The sequence below is a fragment of the Pipistrellus kuhlii genome, unplaced genomic scaffold (assembly GCF_014108245.1).
Source record: "Pipistrellus kuhlii isolate mPipKuh1 unplaced genomic scaffold, mPipKuh1.p scaffold_m20_p_3, whole genome shotgun sequence".
NCBI classification, from domain to species: Eukaryota; Metazoa; Chordata; class Mammalia; order Chiroptera; family Vespertilionidae; genus Pipistrellus; species Pipistrellus kuhlii.
In genome coordinates this window covers 108287281-108310184 of record NW_023425529.1, presented here as the reverse complement: position 1 = coordinate 108310184, position 22904 = coordinate 108287281, and the positions used below count along the sequence as shown (strand labels likewise).

Below are 22904 nucleotides of genomic sequence, written 5' to 3'. Positions count from 1 at the left end.
TACAGAGAGGAAGGGAGAGAGATAGAGAGTTAGAAACATCGATGAGAGTCATCGATCAGCTGCCTCTTGCACATCCCCTACTGGGGATATGCCCGCAACCAAGGTACATGCCCTTGACCGGAATCGAACCCGGGACCTTTCAGTCCCCAAGCCGGCGCTCTATCCATTGAGCCAAACCGGTTTCGGCTTTATTTTTATTTCGGAGAGGAAGGAAGAGGGAGAGAGATAGAAACATCAATGATGACAGAGAATCATTGATCGGCTGCCTCCTGCATGCCCCATACTGGGATTGCGCCCACAACCCAGGAATATGGCCTGACTGGGAATTAAACCCATGACCTCCTTCTCCTAGGCCAACATTCAACCACGGAGCCATGCTAGCCAGGCCTGTTTACTGTTTATTTACATCTACATCTCAACTGTAGCATTAAAGATAGTTAAAACTGTATGATCTGGATACTGAAAATAATTCAAAAGAAGAGTTATAATTTCCTACGGTCACCACTTTGATAGAAACCAAAAATTTGAATGTACATGTCTTAGTGTATTTTCTCTAAATAATTGCCTCAGGAATTTACGGTAAAAAATCAACCACTAGTTAAAACTGATATGCATTCGGAAAAAATTAAATCATTAGGTCACAATGGATGACAGGCTGAGCCAGTCAGCAAAGTTGTAGCTGCTTGAAAGAGCTAGTGTAATGCTAGAAAGACAGGATTACATAACACAGAAATGAGACAATCTCCTCATTATGCTCAACACATGATACTCTTACTACACCATCATGTTCAGATCTGGATCTCACAGCTTGAGAAAGACACAGACAAGAAGTGGACTCAGATATAAGTTAAAAGCAATTAAAAACCTCAATACCAAGAAAACTTTTGGCAACATCCAAGGAAGCTCCTAGTCTGGAGACAAAAAGGCAGGGAGCAAACTGTCTCCCAAATGCCACGCAACAGGATCACCGAACAAAAACCTGAGGTCCTCTGATAGAGAGGGAGAGAGGGAGAGAAGGGGAGAGAGGGGGATAGAGGGAGGAGAGAGAGGGGGGAGGGAGACAGGGGGAGACTGGGAGGGAGAGGGGGAGAGGGAGAGGAAGAGAGAGGGAGAGGGGGAGAGGGGGAGAGAGGGAGAGAGGGGGAGAGAGGGGGATAGAGGGAGGAGAGAGAGGGGGGAGGGAGACAGGGGGAGACAGGGAGGGAGAGGGGGAGAGAGGGAGAGAACTTATGCTAGTGTGCCTAAAATATAAAAGGAAGAACTTAAATGATAAATAACTGATTTTCAGAGAGTTCTGTTTGCCCACAGTAGAGATAAATGACCAAAGACTAATGAATAGTCTCCTTCTTTAGTGACCTTGGAGAGGCAGAGAGAAAGGGAGAGTACTCTACCTCACATTTTTCCCATAAGGCATCCATAGTAATACCAGGGAATAAATTAATATTTATTGAATTCAAGGTTCAGGAATTACACAAAGAAAGGAAAACTAAGTTTATCTTTATTTACAAAAATATACCAAGTAAAACCTTAAAGTTGCCTTATTACCACAAATCCACTGAAAAATTAGGCTACAAGGACCACTTCGTTGCTATAACTAATCTTCCACAACTGCATATAAGTAGCCTAAAACCTCAGAAGTTTGCTTAATTTGCAAGTCATACCTCAGAAGTTTGCTTAATTTGCAAGTCATCCGGTGGCTGTTGCAGTTAGCCTGAAGTGTTTAATTTTTACCACTCAGAAAGTAATAAACAAACCATGAGAAATTATTTGATCCAGCCCTACCTAGTTTTAGCTTAAAATTAACTGCTCCATTTTTCACAAACTGAAAAGCTAGACTTATTCCCTCTTTACCTTCAGTGCTGAGGAGAACATGTGGTCCACTGCCATAACTAAGGCTTTTAATCTTCTTTCCACATAAGGCTTCTAGTTTTTTGGGCGTAAGTGTACTCTGGTTATCTCCAGTTCCTAGACAGTTACTATAGTTCAGTCCAAATACAAAGACCTGGAAAACAAATGGTTCTGTTTGACATGTTTGGCCTGAAGTTACACAAAGGCTCCCTTCTTCACCCTGGAAGTGAGACCCTCAAGTTCAGGTTGACAGCTCGGTGGGTGGGAAGATACTGAAAAAGTTGTTAAGAAAAAGTCAACCTCTGCTGATGTTTAGGATATTGGCCACACTATGAAACTCAAAGAGTAGTAGGGGTGGAGTGGTATTAAATCAAGAAACTGAAAAAAAGGCAAATCACATCCAAGATAGCCTTCTTGAATTTCAGCTTCTCTTATTCCCGACCTTTCTCCATCTTTAAACTGCATGCTTTAAAGCTCAATCCCAGCCAAAACCGGTGTGGCTCAGTGGATAGAGCGTCAGCCTGCGGACTGAAGGGTCCCAGGTTCGATTCCGGTCAAGAGCATGTACCTTGGTTGCGGGCACATCCCCAGTAGGGGATGTGCAGGAGGCAGCTGATCGATGATTCTCTCTCATCAATGTTTCTGGCTCTCTATCCCTCTCTCTTCCTCTCTGTAAAAAAATCAATAAAATGTATTTTTTTTTAAATAAAAAAAAATAAAGCCGAATCACAAAATAAGCCCTAAAATTAAACTCTGGATATTAAGGGATGCTTTCTTACCTCATCATCTTCAGTAACGTACAGTGCTTCATTGGCTGAGGTGCCAAAGACACAGGCCTTCCGAATAGATGCAATTTCCTGAGATGAGAGCAGAGTAAAGATTGGCCACTTTCCTACATCCACCATGACTCTGGCTTCAAGCAATTCCTACAAATATGCTGGCATCTCTGCTGTAACAAACAAAAAGGATTTAAAAAAAAAAAAAAAGTTAAACCACTACACTAATTTTTAAAAGACACTGTTAATGGAAGAAAACAAAAGCTAGTTCCAGAATAAACTGCTCCCCAACCTTTGGTTAAACAGATTGCTCGCTTACCCACAGCAACATGTGTAACCCTTCCTCCACCTTCAGACCTGGGCCTTTTCCTATAAGGGGAGGGAAACTTGCTAGAACCAGTTGACTTATACAAGTCAGTGCTAATCTGTTACATACTACTACATGCTCATATAATAGAGGGAAGACATGTAAACTGGATGAAACCAGGGTTTCTTATCAGGTATATTTTCTCCAGGAGAATGAGGGTCATAGTGATGTGTGTGTGTGTGTGTGTGTGTGTGTGTGTGTGTGTGAGAGAGAGAAAGAGAGAGAGAGAGAGAGAGAGAGGGAGAGAGAGAGAGGGAATGAGAATCATTATCTCTACCTCCCCACCCTGCCACTATCTCTGCCAGAATGCACTAAAAGACCCCACTCCTGAGGACAATGGGGGGGTGTAAGGGCAGGGGGTGTGTGGGAACCGGGTGGAAGGGAACTGTGGGAAGGAAAGGAGAAACAATTGTAACAATCTGAGCAATAAAGATTTAAAAAAAAGACCCCACCCCTTGTAGAATATCACTGCCACACTGAGCCACTATTAATAGTGGGAACGGGACACCCCTCACAGGGTTTAGAGTGGCAAAAATATTAAGAAGCACTAGCTTAAAATTTAGTGGATAAACCATAAAATAAAGCAGTATGTTCTGGTCCTAATTTATATGACCACATTTCCTACATTATATACAGACCGTATTTCATTTCGCATTGAGAAACATTATTTGAACACAGATAAGGCAATTTGCCCTAATTTGGGTGCTAGAAGTGATGACTATAACCTTTATACAAGTAGCAATTAGCTTAAAAATACCCAATCCCAATAAAGTAGAGAGATGTATAAATTCCCCTAAAACTAAAGTTGATCTATTTAAGGAATTTTACACGAAGAATCCTGGTCATGGCTCCAATTCTTTTAAGGTTAAAAAGTAATTCTACAAATTGCAGAGGGCTGCATGAGCACAAAACCTATCATACCAAGTGAATTTCCATTTTGGCTCTCACCTCTGGACACCAAAATAGAAGCAAACAGTTGATAAATACACCCACAGTTTCCTACTCACTCTGTTCTGAGACCTCTAAATATAGCCAAGAGAGGCAGGCCCAAGACCAAGGTCTTTTTCTGGCTCCAGCACCTATGAAGCGAGCCTCAGAGCTTGAGCATGCTCAGCCAAGGCCTGTTTCCACCTTCCAGAGGGATTTTTTCCATCAGCACCAATTTGGATGACAAGGATCGGGTTCCAGTGATGCCTCAAGTATCACATCACACAGTCAATAAACTTTAAACACCATTATTACCTGCCACTGCACAGCCAGATTCCTGGAATGACATCTGAATGTTCTGAAAATTGTGCACCCAAGGGTGGGTGTGTGTATGTGTGTGTGTGTGTGTGTGTGTGCGCGACACACTTGCATATGTGTGTATGTTGATGGGAAGAGGTAAAGGGTTTGGGAAAGGGTAAAAACTAATATAAACATGTTAAAAATGTTTTGTTTCAAGTTGTACAAAACAATATAGTAAAGTAAATCTCCCTATCCTCCCTTTCTAGACCCTCTCCTCAAAGGCAACCACTGTTAGTAGCTGTTTTAATTCACTCCAGAGATAGTGTATACTTACATGAACATCATATGTAAGTATGTGTGGAAGCTTTCCCATCCTACTTAACAGCACATCTTGTAGATCATTCTGTAGAGTTACTGCACTTTTCAATGGTACTATAGAGCATAACAATTTACCCGTTTCCACTGAGACATTTAAGTCACTTGCACTCTTTGCTAACATGAACAATACTGCAATTATTGTTTGCACATAGTATTGAATATACATGTCTTTTTGTACATAAATTCCTAACAGTCTCCTAAAAATGCACTTGCCAGTTCCAAATTCAATAGTCAGTTTGCCTTTAATAGCTATTTCAAATGGTCCTCTACTGAAGTATATAGTACCAATATCTATTAATATAAAGAGGTAATATGCAAATTAGGCCACAATGCTGTAACAGTTATGACCAGTCAGGAGGAGGCTGCACGCACAGGTGAGGCCCAAAGCGGAGACAGAGACCGTGGGGGGGGGGGGGGGGGGGAGACACGGCACGGCGCCTGCCCAAGCTGCTGAGCCACGGTGGCAGTGTGGGCAGCCCCGGAGTGCAGCCAGGCAGGGGGAAGGGGAGCCTGGGCAGCGTCAGGCCTGGGCCTGCCATGGCCGACACTGCGGAAGTCAGGCCCGGGTCCCAGCTGCCACAGCGGCACAGGCCTGGGTCCACAGCGGCCTGCGTAGGCAGAAGACAGACCACTGAGGGGCTTACATACCATGGCAGGGAGCTTAGCTTTTATTCCACAGGAGGAGGAAAAGTGAAGAATGTCAAGCATGGGAGCATCCTGGTCTTGCTTTTAGGTTAAGTGAACCATTCCGATGGCCATGGGAAGGCTCTATTTAGACAGCTGCAGTGTTTGGGGGCCCAAGAAAAAGAGAGACTGATGTGGGGAACGAGGACTAGACAGAGGCAGTGGATCAGAGACATACTTATGAGGAAACCGGACGGAACTATTTGGCTGATTACACAGGATGAAAGCAAACAAAGCAAATGGAATTAGTTCAGGTTTTCCAGTTTGGGCAACTTCGTTGAATAGGTGATTCCAATAACTGGGAGAAGGTATCAAGGAAAAGGAACAGTGGAAGGGAGCTTGCTTAGTTCAGCAACAGCCAAACAATCAGGACAGAAGACAGACTTAGGCTCTTTCTTTGCTGCAGTATTTGTTTTTCTGCCTTCAGTCACCACCATATAGAGCTAATGTGCCATCTCTTCTCTTAATCTAGGATTTTAATCTATCTACTACATATTCCTATCACCTAAATTAGCTTTCCTGCATGATCCCTTAAAAACTCTTATCAAAATCATTCAATGGCCTGTGAGTACGGATACTTTCAAGATGTGGAAACATTATGAGCCTATATAGATTGATAAAGAGATATTGGGTGCTCAATTTTTAACAATAAAAATCAGATACTGAATGTGGCTATGCCAGAGGTATAATTTTAATGAGACAATGTCTCTTTACTGAAGAGTCCCACTTCAAAAGAGATCCTCTCAAATAATACAGTGCATAACACTCACCTGGGTTGCCTATTAAAATGTAGGACCACACCCTGAAAGACACTCCTTCTAGAGCTCAATTTGGTGGATAAATCTCCCTCCAAGTAAAGCAATCTTATATAATAACAGTGCAATATGCAAGTCAACCGAATGGTGGAACAACTGGTCAGTGGGGGGTGGGGCTGGTGAGCAGGTGTTGCCAGGCCAGCCAGGGCACATGCCAGCAGGCAGAGGGAGGGGACAGTGATGGGTGGGGTAGGGCGGGAACCAGTGGTGGCAGAGTGATGGGTGCTGACACCATCCCCTGATCGCCTACCTGGTTGCCTCCCACAGAGACAGGCCACAGGCGGCAGCAGCAGTGGGGTGATTTGGGGCAGGGCCTCCAGCACCATCCCCAGAGAGGCCTGCTGGGGTTTCCTTCTGCAGAGGGAGGCCACCAGTGGCCATGGAGCAACTGGGGGTGGGGCCAGCCACTAGCTGCCCATGCCATCCCGATCAGCCCACTGGTCACCTCCCACATAGGAAGGCCAGTGTGTGGCTCAGGCCCGCTCCCCACTCCCCTAAGCCATCAGTAGGACATCCCCCGAGGGCTCCCAGACTGTGAGAGGGGGCAGGCTAAGCTGAGGGACCCTCTGCCCAGTGCACAGATTTCATGCACCGGGCCTCTAGTACACATGTGTCAAACACAAGGCCCGCGGGCCAAATCCGTCCCGCCAGGCCTTGCAATGTGGCCCGCACCGCGCTGTCATCACTGTACTCCGCTGCGTTTCCATCACAATGACAGTTTATGACTGTTCAGTAAACCATTCGGCCCGCAATTTAGGCTGGATTTTAGATTTTGGCCCCTTCTCTGATTGAGTTCGACACCCCTACTCTAGTATAAGATAACCATCAATGTGTGACAGCAACTGTTTACCTACACCCTACTACACAGTGGGTTATCATGATGTCTCAGTTTTATTTAAACTTGAATTCCTCTTATGATGAGTGAAGTAGGGCATCATTTTTAGAAATAATCACAATTATACCAACAGTAACAAATGACATTTCCTGAGCACTCTGCTCCAAGCACTATTCTAAATAGTTCACATTTATTAATTCATTTAATCTTTACTTCAGAGACAAGGACACCAAGGCAAAGAGATACTAAGAATTTGCTCAAAGTACTAAGTGTCAAAGTGAGACCCTGAGCCATGCAGTCCAGAGTGAGCATGTGCATTCTTCACCTCTCAGTCTCATATGCTTATGGGCTCACATGAAGTCCCTATTTTTTCTACTAAACTGTTGTTCTTTTCTTTGTTCTCCATTTATAAGTGTTCACTGTATAAGAAGATTGTCTTAAATGTTTTTAGAAGTAACAAAAAGATGCCTGCCTCCATGGACTTTGTGCCTCATACAAAACATACAAGGCTTCACAAGAAGCAAAGCAGTGTAGACATCTATAAGGTAGAAAAATTCCAAGAAAATCCAAAAGCATATTTTCCTAGAATATAAACCATGTCAAAGTTTAAAGATGGCTCAGTAGTTGAATGTCAACCTATGAATCAGGAGATCACTGTTGGATTCCTGGTCAGAGCCTATGCCCTGGTTTTGGGCTATATCCTCAATAGGTGTTGTGCAGGAGGCAGCTGATCAGTGATTCTCTCTCATCAGTGATGTTTCTATGTCTCACTTTCCCTTCTTCTCTCTGATATCAATAAAAACATATATATTTTTTTAAAGTTAGTGTTTTATGTAATACTAGAGATCCAGTGCATGAAGTTCATGCACGGCGGGGGGGGGGGGGGGGGGGGGCTCCTCGGCCCGGCCTGCACCCTCTCGCAGTCCGGGAGCCCACTAAGGCCCACTCCCCAGGCCTAAGATGGACATCCTTAGCGCTGCTACGGAGGCGGGAGAGGCTCCCACCACTGCTGCTGTGCTCACCAGCTGTGAGCCCAGCTTCTGGCTAAGCGGTACTCCCCTGTGGGTTCAGGTTTAAACTGGCTCTCCGACATCCCCAAGAGGTCCTGGATAGTGAGAGGGTGCAGGCCAGGTCGAGGGACCCCTCCGTTGCAAAATCAGGCCAGGGAGAGACACAGGAAGTTGGCCATCTGGGGAGGGAATGCAGGAGGGCTCCAGGGTATGTCCAGCCCATCTCGCTCAGTCCTGATCAGCTGGACCCCAGCAGCAAGCTAACCGACCCGTCAGAGCATCTGCCCCCTGGTAGTCAGTAGACATCATAGCAACTGGTTGACTAGTCGATTGTCTGCCCCCTGGTGGTCAGTGCATGTCATAGCAAGCGGATGAGCAGCCTTAGCACATCATTAGCATATGACACTTTGGTTGGTTGAACAGCCAACTGGTTTACTGGACACTTAGCATATTAGGCTTTTATTATATAAGATAAAATTTAACTATAAGTAAATAAACAGGAAGAAGGAAATTAATTAGCTAAAATATGATTCACCATCTTTTAAAAAAAATGTATTTTATTAATTTTTTACAGAGAGGAAGGGAGAGGGATAGAGAGTTAGAAACATCGATGAGAGAGAATCATCTATCAGCTGCCTCTTGCACACCCCCCACTGGGGATGTGCCCACAACCAAGGTACATGCCCTTGACCGGAATCAAACCCGGGACCTTTCAGTCCGCAGGCTGACACTCTATCCACTGAGCCAAACCGGTTTCAGCTGATTCGCCATCTTTAAAATTACAGCACAAAGGTTTATTACCACTCAAAATTATATAATGTCCTGACAGCAGTATAATTATTCTGAAATTATTAATCAATTATAGGGCAACTCTGCCCCAAGGTGTTGTAATCTACAGAAAACTCAAACTAACTTTCATAATGATGGCTTACACACATTGCTAAATTACTCGAAGTTTTATTTTACAAGATAGTTCTCCAAAGACTTGTAATTTAAGAGTCAATAAAAAACCAAGTCCTACGCTACACCATGTCTGCATCCATCATAAAAGCAGAAAGCATCACCAAGAGCATGATGGGAAGAAACAAGTCCTGAGGCCTGTGTTTGAGCTCTAGATTTACTTGTAATCAATCAGAATGACATGCCACTTACCTTTTTGAGCCTGGGTTTCTAAAGAATACCTTCTGTAAACATCTACAATTTTATGTTTAAGATGAAATAAAGAAGCTATGGGGGATTTTTTAAAGCATGAGAACAAGAGCAATAATGTTGGTCAAGCAAGTAATCACTCCTAACAACACAAGCAAATAAAGAGCAAGAAGGAAGAAATGAACAGTGATCAAGAACCTGCTTTGTTGCCCTGCTGTGTGGCTCAGTGGCTGAGTATCGACCTATAAACCAAGAGGTCATGTTCGATTCTCAGTCAGGGCGCATGCCTGGTTTGAGGCTTGATCCCCAGTAGGGGGCATGAAGGAAACAGCCGATCAATGATTCCCTCTCATCATTGATGTTTCTCTCTCCCTCCCTCCCTCTCTCTCTCTCTCTCTCTCTCTCTTTCCTTCTTCTTCTTCTCCTCCTTCTCCTCCTCCTCCTCCTCCTTCTGCTTCTCTCTCTCTCTCCCACCCTCCCCTTCTACCCTTCTCTCTAAAATTAATTTAAAAAAATTTTTTAAAGACCCTGCTTTGTTGTAGACACTGTTAGGTAATTTCACATATACTATTCCATTTAATCTTCACAATACTCCTATAAGGAAGAGACCATAACCCTTTCTCAGCAGCAGGTGAAGAATGAGACTCAAAGGTCAAATGACTTCCCAAGGACACAGAGCAGTAAGTGGCATAGTCAGGATTTAACTCCCACTTCTCTGATTCTTCTTACAGAAACATCCGTCCTGGCCTTTCCAATGGCTAAGCTTCTCCAACATTATTTGTCTGATTTATCTAGTCTCACAACTGTACACCAGCAGCTGGTAGGAAAGTCAGTGAGAGATGACCAAACGACTGAACAGCAGGCTGCATAGGGTGACCAGGGTAGTGTGTGTGGGGGGGAGGGGGGAATGCAGTTGGAGGCAATCAGGCCAGCAGAGGGGGGCAGTTGGGGGCACCCAGACTGGCAGGGGGGCAGTAAGGAGCAACCAGGCTGACAGAGAAGGGCAATTGGGGGCAACCAGGCTTGTGGGTGGGGCAGTTTGGGGCAACCAGGCCAGCAGGGGGTGATAAGGTCAGAAGACAGAGGTGGTTAGGAGTGATCAGGCTGGGGGGGGGGGGCAGTTAGGGGTGATCAGGCAGGCAGGCAGGTGAGCAGTTAGGAGCCAGCAGTCCCAGATTGTGAGAGGGATTCCGGATTGGAGAGGGTGCAGGGTGGGCTGAGGGAACCCCCCCACCCCATGCACAAATTTCATGCACCAGACTTCTAGTAGGGAAGAATCTTCAATGGCCTGCTCACCCAGGCCATCCTGGATATGTATGGATTCAGCAGTGATTATCTTAAGGAAATAGATACCCAGTGTTTTTCCTTCCCAAGTTTCTGGGCACCACGTAAATGAAACATCCAGAGAGAAAGTTTCAGAGATTTGCTGAGACATTAATGTTGTGTCCTGCCTAGCTGCTAGAACAACTGTCATCCACTTCTCTTTTCTGCAAGCTAACCATATTAAAATAATGAAAGGAAAAGATGGAATGTTCTGAATACTTGACAAATCCCACAAAGACTAAAAGGCTCTGAGGATGTAACATGCTCCAAGACTTTATGCCATCCTTCATAAAGATACAGCTGTACAGGTGGCAAAATTTCCTAACACTGTGACTGCTCTTTGTCTCATTAGTTTTGTTCAAATTCATCACTCATTTAAAAGGACAACTGTCACTTCCTTTGCCAGTAGGTTGCTTGACTTGAAACACAATTTGTAATAATGGCCTCTGGAAGGAATTCTTCAGTCCATTATCCAAGGGACTGCTTTCATTTCATTGCACAAAAACTTTAGGCAATTCTAGGATACAGGGAATCTGACAGCTCATTGTTCAGTGAAGAAATAATTCTACTGACGCCATGTGCTCAGGTTAGAAAAGCAAACAACCCAAATGGCAATAGTATCAGCAGCAAAAGATAACAAATCCAGGGTTGTGAAGCTGACTGTGATCTTATAAAAGAATTCCTTTTATGAGATACTTTTATTTTCACAAGGAAGGAAACAAACAAACAAATATAAAACCCACCATCATTCAAAATAATGTTCTTCCACAATTTTGTTTTTTGTTGCACCCAACACACAGGGGCTATAAAATAGACTATAATACAATAAAATACTAGATGGGTCAACAAGTTAAAGTAATGAATTGAACACAATAATACATCATTTTATTTTTCTAATGAGTCCAAGACTGGAACGGAGGGGCCTAAGTTCCAATCTATGTAGGATATTATGAACCTTTTCTACATGGGTCTCTCTAAAGTGATTTTATCTATTAATACTAGTTTTTGCTGTATGAAAAGTACCAACTGTACCTGCTGTTAGGGAGTGGGAATTTTTGAGCACTCCAGAGAGGCCGTGGACTATGCCCCAGAAAGGGTTGTCAGAGCTGACACCATGGCCAGGCTTTGATATATGGTCTCACGGCCCCTTCTCCTTGCACCTCACAAAACAGCCTTGCAGGATAGAACACTGTCAGCTTTCTGAAGAACAGGATAACCCTGTAAATAATATGATCATCAATAGCAGGGCCCTGACATTATTTGGGAAAAACTGTTTTGTCTTGGGGTGCTTACTCTGCAAAAACAGAATGTGGTTCATGTGCTTAAAAGTGGTCTTGCACAAAGGGTCGCTGCTGCTCTGACTTCCCTGTGTGGAGAGAGAACAGTCGCCGGCCGGCAATTAAAGGCTCCCTAAATTTTAATTTGGTCTGGACTCAATTGTCTTTTCTTGTGTTCACTCCACAACACTGTGTTGGCCTAAAGCCAAACTAAAATCACAGCAATGGATATGCAGAACCATACTGTATTCATTCAATAAATATCCTCTAGGTAAACAGAACACAGAGCCAACACCACCACTGCCACCTGAACCCCCAGCAGACCTTACATGCAGTAACAGGGTCTAGACACAAACACATGCTCACCACATGTGGCCAGTGCTACAATGGTGAGGTTCGGGTGCTTTAGCAGCATCGGAAAGGGAAGTGTCAGCGACCTGAAAAGATAGCAGGCACCTGGGATAGTGAATATACATGGCAGGTAAAGGTCTGGTGGAAGAACTGGAAGAAATTTAGCAGGGCTGCAGCCAAAAAGCTTAGATTTTATCCTAAGAGCAACATGTAATTACTGGAGGGTTGTAAGCAGGGAAGTGGCATGCCTGTTAAAGGTTATTCTGGCTGAATGCAGAGACCATGAGGATGAAGAAGAAATCCTCAGAGGGAAATTAAGGTGGCTGCAGTAAGCCACGAAAGAATGGAAGCCTATATGTGGTAAATGGAAATGGAGAAAACTGGATAAGAGACAGACTCAAGAGTAACTGACTGAATGGGAGGAAAGAGCTAGATAAGAGAAAGGCAGAGCCAAGGAATTACACACAGATTGTCAAATTAAGTAACTGAGTGAAATGTAACGCTACTCACTATAACAGAGAATAAAGCAAGTTTCAAAGGGAAATGGGGAATGATTCTCTGGACATCTTAAGTTTAGTTACGTGTGGGATATCAAAGTAGATATGTCCAAGAGATAGATTTATAAATATGAAGATCAAAAAAGAGATATGGATTGGAGATTTGAAATCTGGTATGTGATCATACTGGGAAAGGAGTGTGGAGTAAGAAGAAAAGAGGATCTTGGACAGAACTCTAAGAAACTCCAACAGCAAAGGGACAAGGATATTCCACAGAAGAGACTGGGCAGGAACAGGCAGAGTAGGAAGAAAACCAGGAGAAGAGTGTCATGGAATTCTAGGGACGTGAGCATCACACAAAGGAGTTTACAAGACGAGTATCAGGGAGGCTGTGGGTGGACAAGGCCAGATTGCAACAGGATGAGGAGCGTGTGAAAGTGCAGAAGAGTATAAACAACTTGTTCAAATGAAGGGAAAAGGTGAAATAGGGTAGTAATTGTAAAATGGACTAGAGTTGAAGGACACACTTCAGGTGATCTTTTAAACATGTTAGACATGTGGAAATGTTTAAATGTCAATGGGAAGGAGCCAATAGAAAGGAGGAGACATAACTAAATAAGATTTCTGAGAAAGTAACAGGGAATGGGATCTGAAGCAGAAATATAGGTAAGCTGTAGAAAGGAGGGGTGGAGGGATCTTCCATTAAAACACAATAAAAAGGAAAAGATGGATATGAATGAAAGTGAGTTTAATGGTTGGGGAGCCAGAATTTGGAGCAATTCCTTCCTGCCCCAATGCTGGCCCCCCTACCTATCCCTCTAATGACAGTCCACTAAGTGAGTCTGCATTTTTTTTTCTACCAGCAATTTATGAGTGTCCCAATTTCTCAATAATCTCACCAACACTGTCTTTTTTTTTATTATAGTCATTCTAGTGGTTTGATTTGCATTTGGGCACATTCTCTCTGAGATCCCCTATTTTTCCCAGTTAAGCAAGTTTCCTGTTACTGGTAAGAGGGGAGGTAGCAATGGAAAGTGGAGTGGAATAACAACAAAAAGGGGTAGAGAAGTCTGAAGCAGTCACCAGGGAGGAAGAGAAAGAGCACTGGGCAGGGAAACCTGAAAATATATTGGGACAACCCAGGGGAAATTAGGAGACCATAAGTAAGTAGAGGTACCCTACCCATCTGAACTCCAGTGAGGTTTTATTCTTCAGGAGAGAATTGTTGTGTTCTAAAATATTTTTTTTTAAGATTTTTTAAATTGATGAGGGGGGGAAGAGGAAAAGGGAGAGAGGAAGAGAGGGGGAGGAGGAAAGAAGGGGAGAGGACGAAGAAGACATCGATGTGAGTACAAAACATTGATCAGCTCTCTCACACATGCCCCCAACTAGGGTTCAAGCCCACAACCGGGCATGTGCCCTGCCTGGGAACTGAACCAGCAACTCCTCAGCGCATGGGACGCTGTCAAACAAACGGCTTGTTTGTTTGTTTGTTTTTTTAACTGATCTAACCAGAATTTGAATGGGAAGTTGCTCAGAGGATTTTCTCATTTAAAACTAATGACAAAAGTGTACCTGAAAAATCCATCATTTTTGTGTTTAAAATCCTGTAACAAACACATTATAAGTGACAGTTGGATCAGATTCACTCTCCTTGACCACTGAGAACAAAGCAAACATGTCATGCCCTGTACAAAGCATGTACCTTGGTTGCGAGCACATCCCCAGCAGGGGCTGTGCAAGAGGCAGCTGATCAATGTTTCTCTCTTATCAACGTATCAATGTTTCTATCTCTCTATCCCTCTCCCTTCCTCTCTGTAAAAAAAAATAAAATTAAAATATATTTTTTAATATATTTTATTGATTTTTTACAGAGAGGAGGAGAAGAGGAGAGAGGGATAGAGAGCTAGAAACGTTGATGAGAGAGAAACATCCGCCAGCTGCCTCTTGCACACGCCCTACCGGGGATGTGCCTGCAACCAGTGTACATGCCCCTAACCGGAATCGAACCTGGGACCTTTCAGGCCGCAGGCCAACGCTCTACCGCTGAGCCAAACCGGTTTCAGCTAAAAATATATATTTTTTTAAAAATCACATGCTAGAGCAGATCTGACATTTGTACTGTAAGGACTTACGCTACAATCATCAGGTGCTAAATTCATCAAATATAAACGGCAAGAAACACCACACATCTGTCATTACAATACCGGGTAATTCCTTTAAAACGTGTCAGAATCATATCACAAAACATTAACGTAAGACTGATAACAACAATCATATCTATATATATAAAACCCTCATAGGCAAATAGACCGAACGGTGGAACCGAACAACCGGTCACTATGACCAGAGGGAGTTCGCAGAACAAGGCAGGTGCCAGCAACAGGCAGCAGAGCGTGGAACGTGGCGCTCGGCCACGGCAGGATGGTGAAACCGGTGAGCGGGGGCGCCAGACCGAGGCAGAGCGCCAGTCCCTGTCATCGGGGCGAGCCTCTGGTGGTTACTGAAAATTCTCTGCTCCCGTGTGCCACGGTCTCACCGGCCCGCACACCTCCTGCCAGCTCCGGCCCCTCACACCCACTGCTATCGCCGGAGTTGCCGCTCACATTCGCTGCTGGCACCCGCTCCGATCGCCCCTCAGGGCTTTTCCACACTCCCTGCTGCTGAGGGGCAACCAGGGCCGGAGCCACCTCTTGCACCCACTGCCGGTGCCGGCCCCACCCATACCCGCAGCCGGTGTTGGAGCCTCAGTTCACTCCTGCCGTTGGCACCTGATGCCGGGGCTGATCGCTTGGCACCATCAGCAGGTGTGAGCGGTGGCTGCCAGCACCAATCGCCCCTGAGGGCTTCTCCACCTCCCCCTGCTCCGGAGGGGTGACTGGGGCAGCTGCCACCACTCACACCTGCTGCTGGCACCAGCTCCCATCACTCCTCGCTTTCAGTAGGTGCGATAAGGGCCAGCACCATCAGTGTGTGGGAGCAGCGGAGGCAGGAGCAGGGCTACCAGCAGACAGGAGCCTGGGAGCCACTGAGGAAGGTGCCAGGCCGGGGTGCGAAGGATGGGCCGATGCCCGTGCCCACCGCAGCCTTGTGGCCCACAGTTCCTTTCAAGGTGCACGAATTTGTACACTGGGCCCCTAATATACAAATAATAAACAATTGGGTGTGGCTACAGATTGGATAGGGTGGAATAACTGGGAATCATGTGAGCCACACTGATGGAAATTCAGGTAAGTCTGCCAGTCAGCTGTGCGATGGTGGAGGTCCCAGGACAAGAACAGTGAATCCTGTGAGTGCCCCAGTCTGGGAGAAAGCCATCCCCAAGTTCCTATCTGATACCAGATAGTTCAGTTCCTCCCCGTATGTCCCTGGATTCTCCCAACGTCGCCGTTTGGAGCTCAGAGGAAGCAGGACCATGTAAGTTTGTGCACTGGTCCTTTAAGAGGAACACGTGGGACTCCAGCAGCTTCCATGTCACTCAACCACAATATCCACTGGTTTTTATAGTCCAAAGTTATGGGGACTTCTCTTCCCAGTTCTGGAACCCTGGGCTAGGGGTGGTGTGGGGCTGGGACCCCCTGCTACTCCCTCCTGATTTAAAAACCACCACACATGGGTGTTGGACGAGCCCCTCCTGTGCCTCCGCTCCTCCTACCAATCTCCACGGACCTTCTTCACTTCTCTAGTTGCAGGACTTCCATTCTGCCAGATTTCAGGCAGTTCTGTATTTTAGTTGTAACTTGATATGGTTGTAGGAGGCGGCAAGTACCAGTATTTATCTATGCCAGCATCTTGGTCTTCTCTTTCAGTTATCTTTGGCTGAATAATACACCATCCCAAAACTCAGCGGCTTAAAACAATGTTCTATCCCTCAGCCCTGTGTTTTGACTGGACTCAGCTGGGATTCCTCATGAGGTGACAGGCACTGGGGGAGTTTAACAGGGCTGAAACAGGCATAGCTCTCTGGGCCACTGCAGGTGGTCTCTCCTCACCTAGCTTAGGCCAAGCCTCCAAGCCTCTACACTTACTGACTGGCTTCCAAGAGAGTGAAAGCTAGAGCTGCATGCCTCTTTAAAAAACTACACCCAGAACAGATACAATATCACTTCTGCTACATTTTATTGGCCAAAACAAGTTACAAGGCCAGACTACATTCACATGGAGCAGAAACAGACTCCATCTCTGGATGGCAGGAGGGTAGTCACGTTCAGGGAAGTATTGCCGATAGTCATCTTTGGAAACACTACCACCGCTGTAAACAATGTCACTGGACCTTTCCCCTATATCACTTGAGTTCAGGACTGAGGCACTAGAGAGAGGATAGGCTTTGCCTATTTCCCAAACTAGAATTTTTCCTTAAGCACTGAAAAGAATATCTCAGCAAAGATTTTCCCCCTGCTAATCTGAGGAATATTTTTTGGGATTGTGGGAAAGACAGATGCTACTCTTCAAGAATGGCCTGAGTACAGTCTCCCTGGATGGGATTCCGCATCTCCTGGGGCCATTTCAAACTTTTTAACTTATTATGCATACATGAGTATGATCTCATTTTTAAAAGTGTATATATAACACTGAAAAAAGATATAGAAGTATCTCCAGCTATTTGAACTCTTGCTATCCAAACTCTATCTAAACTCAAGAATCAAAGAGATTTGGCTAAGTTCTTCAATACTCAAACTTCTGCTCTTGGCTCTCCTAGTTTAAGGTTTGGATATCATAGTATCCCTTATAATCTGAAATCTCACTACCTGAATATGGCAATCCATTAAATATGCATAGTAAAAAGGACTTATACCCAAAAATGTTAACTGTTGTTGCTTTAAGATAGTATAATCACATTTTTCTTTCTGCTTCATGTTTTCTAAATCTTATTTTTTCTTTGCAAAATTAAAAAAGTAATTCTATATTGTGGACTTAATGCACTTGGAAATTTTCGAAAATTAAGTTCATACAGTAGATAATTGATTTAGATAATTATTTGATTTACTGACCTCCTCAAGGAAGTCTATTCTGGTAAACTTCAAATAATAGTCATCATGTGTCTTCTGTGAATTCCTCAACACATACACAATATGAAACACTTTCAGATTTTTTTTAACCAGAATATCAAAAAAGTGTGTCCTGAGGCCCAGCCTAGACTCTAGTGTGTCCTTGAGGGCCCAAAGCTTGTTTCCCATGCATGACATTGAATGCAGTACACACAGAAGTAATAGTATAGTAATAATAAAGGTCTTTGACTTCTTCAGTTTTATCACCACACTGACGTTCAGATAAAGAACACTGTCTCAGGCTTTCCAGCTTGAGCTGCTGATTATTAAGATGGAGCTAAGCTCTTGCTGGAACATGCAGGCACTCTTTAATTCTGATTTTTTTTAAAAAAAAAAATTAAGCTTGAAACTTGATAGCTTTGGTTTTTATGCTGTTTTCTGAATCTCTCAGAACTGGATCGTTTGGATCACACACAATCACTGCGGAAATCTTTTTAATGACTAATATCCTTCCTCTTTAAGAAAAAGAGACTAGAGGGTAGACTGTCTAAAAGTATTAATAAATAAGACTGGTATTCACACAATGGATTAAAAGATATCTGGGCCCTAGATTAACTGCTATATTAATAGAATCTAAATATACAGTTACATACTCAACCCGAGAGAAGTTCAAAGAGGTGAAATTTAGCCAGTGCTCACTTCGAATGGATACTTACTGAAGTGTAAAGCACACTGTAAACTACCCTCAGGGTTAAGTCATTCTTCCATTCCTTTCAGCGTTATTTACTTTGATGTTTTGATGCTATGATCCCACAATGCACACCAGCTTCAGAAAATCAGTTTTTGCCTCCAAATTTTTTTAATTCTCTCCCCAAAAAGAATAGGCCAAGGACAAATAAGACAACGAATCTAGGCTTTCCAAGCATTATTACAATACTGACTTATAAAACTGCAAACCCCAATTGCAGAAAGTTCTGCAGCAGATGACTTCGGAGTGTCTCGCGTGAAATAAACATAAACAAAGGCCACTTATGGAAGAACAGAGCATGCCTCATTTAACTAGAACAGGTAGTTCATTTGAGGCAGGACAAGGGAAATGTCATTTCACCCAGCTACTCGCACACCTGGATCAAGGCCCCTACTATGTGACAGTCCTTTGTGGAGTCCGTGTTGAGGGGGAGGGGGAAAGTGAAGACTATGCTCTGTGGCACCACTACCCTACCCCGCGGAGGCCAAGGAGGGGATGCTAAGCTCTCAGACTCTAGACTCTAGAAGGGCCGGATGCGGACGCGGAGGGTCCAGGGGGGTGTCTGTCAGAACTGCGACAGACTCCAGCCAGGGGCAAAGCCGCGTCCCTGCAGCTCAAAAAAGAGAGGGCGCACGGAAAACTTTTCCTAGCCCCCCCTCCTCCTACCCCTGCAAGAAATGCTAGCGGAGGTGCTGACAGTGCGGACCGCGGACCGGAACCGCCGCCGGAGGAAAGGAGGGAGGGCGCGGGAGTAACGGGGCGCGCGGCCCGGCAGGCGGCGGGGTGCGGGCAGAGAAGGGAGGGCGAGGGCGGCCTCGGCGAGCCAGGCCCGCGACTCACCCGCTGCCTGGAGGCCAGCCGCTGCCGCTGCCGCTCGCTGTGCGCCGGGCCCAGCCGCCGGGGGCGCCGCGGGACGCGGAGAGCGCGGCTGCAGGAGACGCACTGGCAGGCGGCACCCAGGACCGCCTCAGGGAGCGCGGGGGGCGGGGCTCCGGGTCACGTGGTCGGGCGGCCTCACGTGACGCTGACGCCGCGCGCGCGGGCGAGCTCCCAGGCGGAGCTGCCCCTGCGGCCTCGCAGGCTCCGGGGCGGTGGGTTCGCGGGCCCGCGGCGTCTGTGGCAGCCGGGAGGTTGGAGCCCGGCCCTCCGGCTGTGCGGCGGGGCGTCCCGGCGGAGCTTGGTGGCCGCGGAGCTCACCGCCTTTTGTCTGGCCGGGAACCGGGGGCGCGCGAGGGGCGGACTCCTGCTGTCCTCCCGGGTGGCGTGGCCCGTGGTGGGTCAACCAGCCGCCCCTAGAGGAAGGCGACCAGACGTCCCGCTTTTGGCGGGACAGCCCCGCTTTTTAGCAATTTGTCCCGCGGCGTTTTTAAAAAGTTCCGATCTTGGGGCGGGGGGGGGGGGGGGGGGGGAGGGAAATCGGGACTTTGAAAAAATGTTTTTAAATATTTTTAATGAGTTTTTACAGAGAGGAAGAGAGAGATAGAGAGCTAGAAACATAGATGAGAGAGAAACATCGATCAGCTGCCTCTTGCACACCCCCCACAGGGGATGTGCCCGCAACCAAGGTACATGCCTTGACCAGAATCGAACCTGGGACCTTTTAATCTGCAGGCCGATGCTCCATCCACTGAGCCAAACCGGTTTCGGCGAAATCGGGACTTTTTTAAAACGCCGTGGGACCCGAAACCTGTTTGGCTCAGTGGATAGAGCGCCGGCCTGCGGACTGAGAGGTCCCGGGTTCCATTCCTGTCAAGGGCATGTACCTAGGTTGCGGTTTCGGGCACATCCCCAGTAGGGGGTGTGCAGAAGGCAGCTGGTCAATGATTCTCTCTCATCGATGTTTCTAACTATCCTCTCTTCCTCTATGTAAAAAATCAATAAAATATATATTTTTAAAAATAAAATAAATAAAACTCCTCGGGACAAATTATTAAAAACCGGGACGTTACCCTAGAGACCAGGGCAGAAAAGCGACTAAAAACTTCTCTCCCCGTAGTGCTGCCTGGGCTGAAGGGCCTCAGAGGAGGAGAGCTTACTTTACTCCAGAGGCTGCCCCCGCATACCTGCACACTCGCCTGAAAAGCACCTGTGGGAGAACGGAGGGAGGAGGGAGAAGGTGACACCTGCACCGAGATGAGGAGGGAGGGAAGCGCAGGCCCGGGGAATGGAAGAACTCAAGGAACCTGGCTGTCAACTTTGGAAGAGACCTGAGACGGCAAATGACCCGAATCTTTTCTTAGTATGCATGAGTCAGGCCAAGAGAAGGGATGCTTCCTGCCCTCCCAGCCTCTTATCTGCAGAGACCAAAGCACCTTCATAAAAAAAAAAAAAAAAAAAAGTTATTTCAGGGAAGTCCCAGTGGGCTCTACGGGATAAAGTTCAAACTTCTTGGCATTGCCGAAACCGGTTTGGCTCAGTGGATAGAGTGTCAGCCTACGGACTGAAAGGTCCCAGGTTCGATTCCGCTCAAGGGCATGTACCTTGGTTGCGGGCACATCCTCGGTAGGGGGTGTGCAGGAAGCAGCTGGTCGATGTTTCTAGCTCTCTATCCATCTCCCTTCCTCTCTGCGGAAAATCAATAAAATTAAAAACAAAACAAAGACTTCTAGTTATTTTAATATTTACCTGAGAGTATGTTTTTATTGATTTTTTTTTACAATACAAACACTTTAAATAAACAAGAATCTTAGCCCTGCCTGAAGTAGACTTCTCTGCTGAGTCATATCTTCACCTGCAGATGCTCTGCTGAACAGATGGCATAAAGAATCAAACCTACCCTGCTACTTAGACCAGGCATGAGACCCTTCTCAGCACAGCACCTCTCATGGGTGTCTGTATCACTCTCATATAAGGTCACCTGTATGCATAAAAGTGATACAATAGACTCTGTTTAGAATTGCTTCCTTGTCTTCTGACAGGTGAAAGAGCATCTTAAATATAAAATTCCTACACTTCCATGTGAACTGACAGTGGCCTCTTTATTTTATTCATCAGCAGTGGTCCTAGTTTCATCTTCTTTTAGATATAGTAGCATCACCAAAGCAACATCCTATATAATAAAAAGGTAATATGCAAATAGACTGGAAAGCAGAACAACTGAACAATCAATCAAAGTATAATATGTTAATGATATGCTAAGGCTACTCAACCAGTTGCTATGACATGCACTGACCAGTAGGTTAGTTTGCTGCTGGGGTCTGGTGGGTCAGGACTGAGCAAGATGGGCCGGACATGCCTTGGAGCTCTTCCACAGTCCCTCCCCAGCCCGATCATGCACAGTGGGGCCTCTCAGCCTGGCCTGCACCCTCTCGCAATCCAGGACCCCTCGGGGGATGTCTGAGAGCCAGTTTCAGCCCAATCCCTCAGGCCACTCCCCTTGGGAGGGCGCCAGATGCAGGGCTCATGGCTGGCAAGCACTGCTGTGGCAGCTTGAGCCTCTTCCAAACGACTGATTGGGTGTGAGTCCACAGCAGGCACAGTGGGGCTGGGATGAGCGGGAGCAGCAGGTAGGAGCTGCAGGCAACATTGGACTGCACGTTTCAGCCTGATCCCTGCAGGCCACCCAGAGGAACCCCTCCCATGCATGAATTCATGCACTAGGTCTCTAGTTGTTCAATAAGAAGCCACCAGTTTCTGGTAGGAATTATGAGATCTCTGGTCCTCCAGGAAGCAAGGACTCTGACTGCAATTGGCTATGAATCAGGATGTTCTTCTGGGTATTAGTAGGAGATTTTTTCATAGCAACATAAATTTATATTAAGTGAACATTTCATGGAATGACCTAAGGGTGTCAGGGTAGTGATGAGGGTAGTAAGAGTAGTTTCAGATGGGGATTTCCTCATTGGTTTGAAATAGTAAAAGTGATGTTACCTGGGAGAAATGGAATGACACTATGAGGAAACAATTAGATAAATCTGTGATATTCACTCTAGTGTAGATGACAATTTGGAGGAAGAAATATCAAACAAGTAAAATAAATTTGTGTTTGTACTCTGAAGGAAATAAACAAAATGCAATGATAGCAAATAACCAGGAAGGTATATTCATAGAAGTGACATTTACGCCAAGAATTTTATAATAGACTAGAGCACATGTGTCAAACACAAGGCCTGCGGGCCAAATCCGTCCCGCCAGGCCTTGCAATGTGGCCTGCACCGCGCTGTCATCACTGCACTCTGCTGCGTTTCCATCACAATGACAGTTTATGACTGTTCAGTAAACCATTCAGCCCGCGATTTAGGCTGGATTTTAGATTTTGGCCCCTTCTCTGATTGAGTTCGACACCCCTAGACTAGAGGCTTGATGCACGAAGATTTGTGCAAGATCAGGCCTTCCTTCCCCTGGCTGCCGGCACCGCCTTTGCACGGGCTGGAGCTGCCTTTCTGCCTTCCCATGGGCCCAGAGGCCCGGAGCTGCTGGGGCCGTGCGGAATGCCTGCATCGTTGCCATGGCGACTACACAAGTGTCCCACCTCACCCCCAACAGCTTGGCCCCTGCATATGCAAATTAACCTTCCATCTTTGTTGGGTTAATTTGCATGCTCACTCCTGATTTTCTGGTGGGTGTCACAAAGGTATGGTCAATTTGCATCTTCCTCTTTTATTAATGTAGATAGAAGTCAGCCATGTGAA

The 22904-nt window shown here is 45.8% G+C and overlaps 1 protein-coding gene and 1 long non-coding RNA gene across 6 annotated transcripts in view; one reads left to right on the top strand and one right to left on the bottom strand.

Annotated features, from left to right (window-relative positions):
* Positions 1–2765, bottom strand: part of RCBTB1 (RCC1 and BTB domain containing protein 1) — a 90369-nt gene extending 87604 nt beyond the window's left edge. For 4 of the 5 annotated variants that reach the window (XM_036457680.2, XM_036457677.2, XM_036457681.2 and 1 more), the window contains exons 1-2: positions 2628–2759; positions 1852–2002 (exon numbers count right to left, since the gene is read on the bottom strand). In XM_036457680.2, coding sequence (XP_036313573.1) covers positions 1852–2002; positions 2628–2753 — 277 coding nt within the window. In that variant the 5' untranslated portion in view covers positions 2754–2759. Of the gene's footprint in view, positions 1–1851; positions 2003–2627 lie in introns of all 5 variants that reach the window. The other variant, XM_036457682.1, reaches the window with a different exon arrangement.
* Positions 2718–22369, top strand: LOC123653253. Its single transcript, XR_006742943.1, has 3 exons — positions 2718–2799; positions 18963–18971; positions 22360–22369. It is a non-coding gene; the product is annotated as an uncharacterized LOC123653253 (long non-coding RNA).
* The last annotated feature ends 535 nt before the right edge of the window (positions 22370–22904 follow it).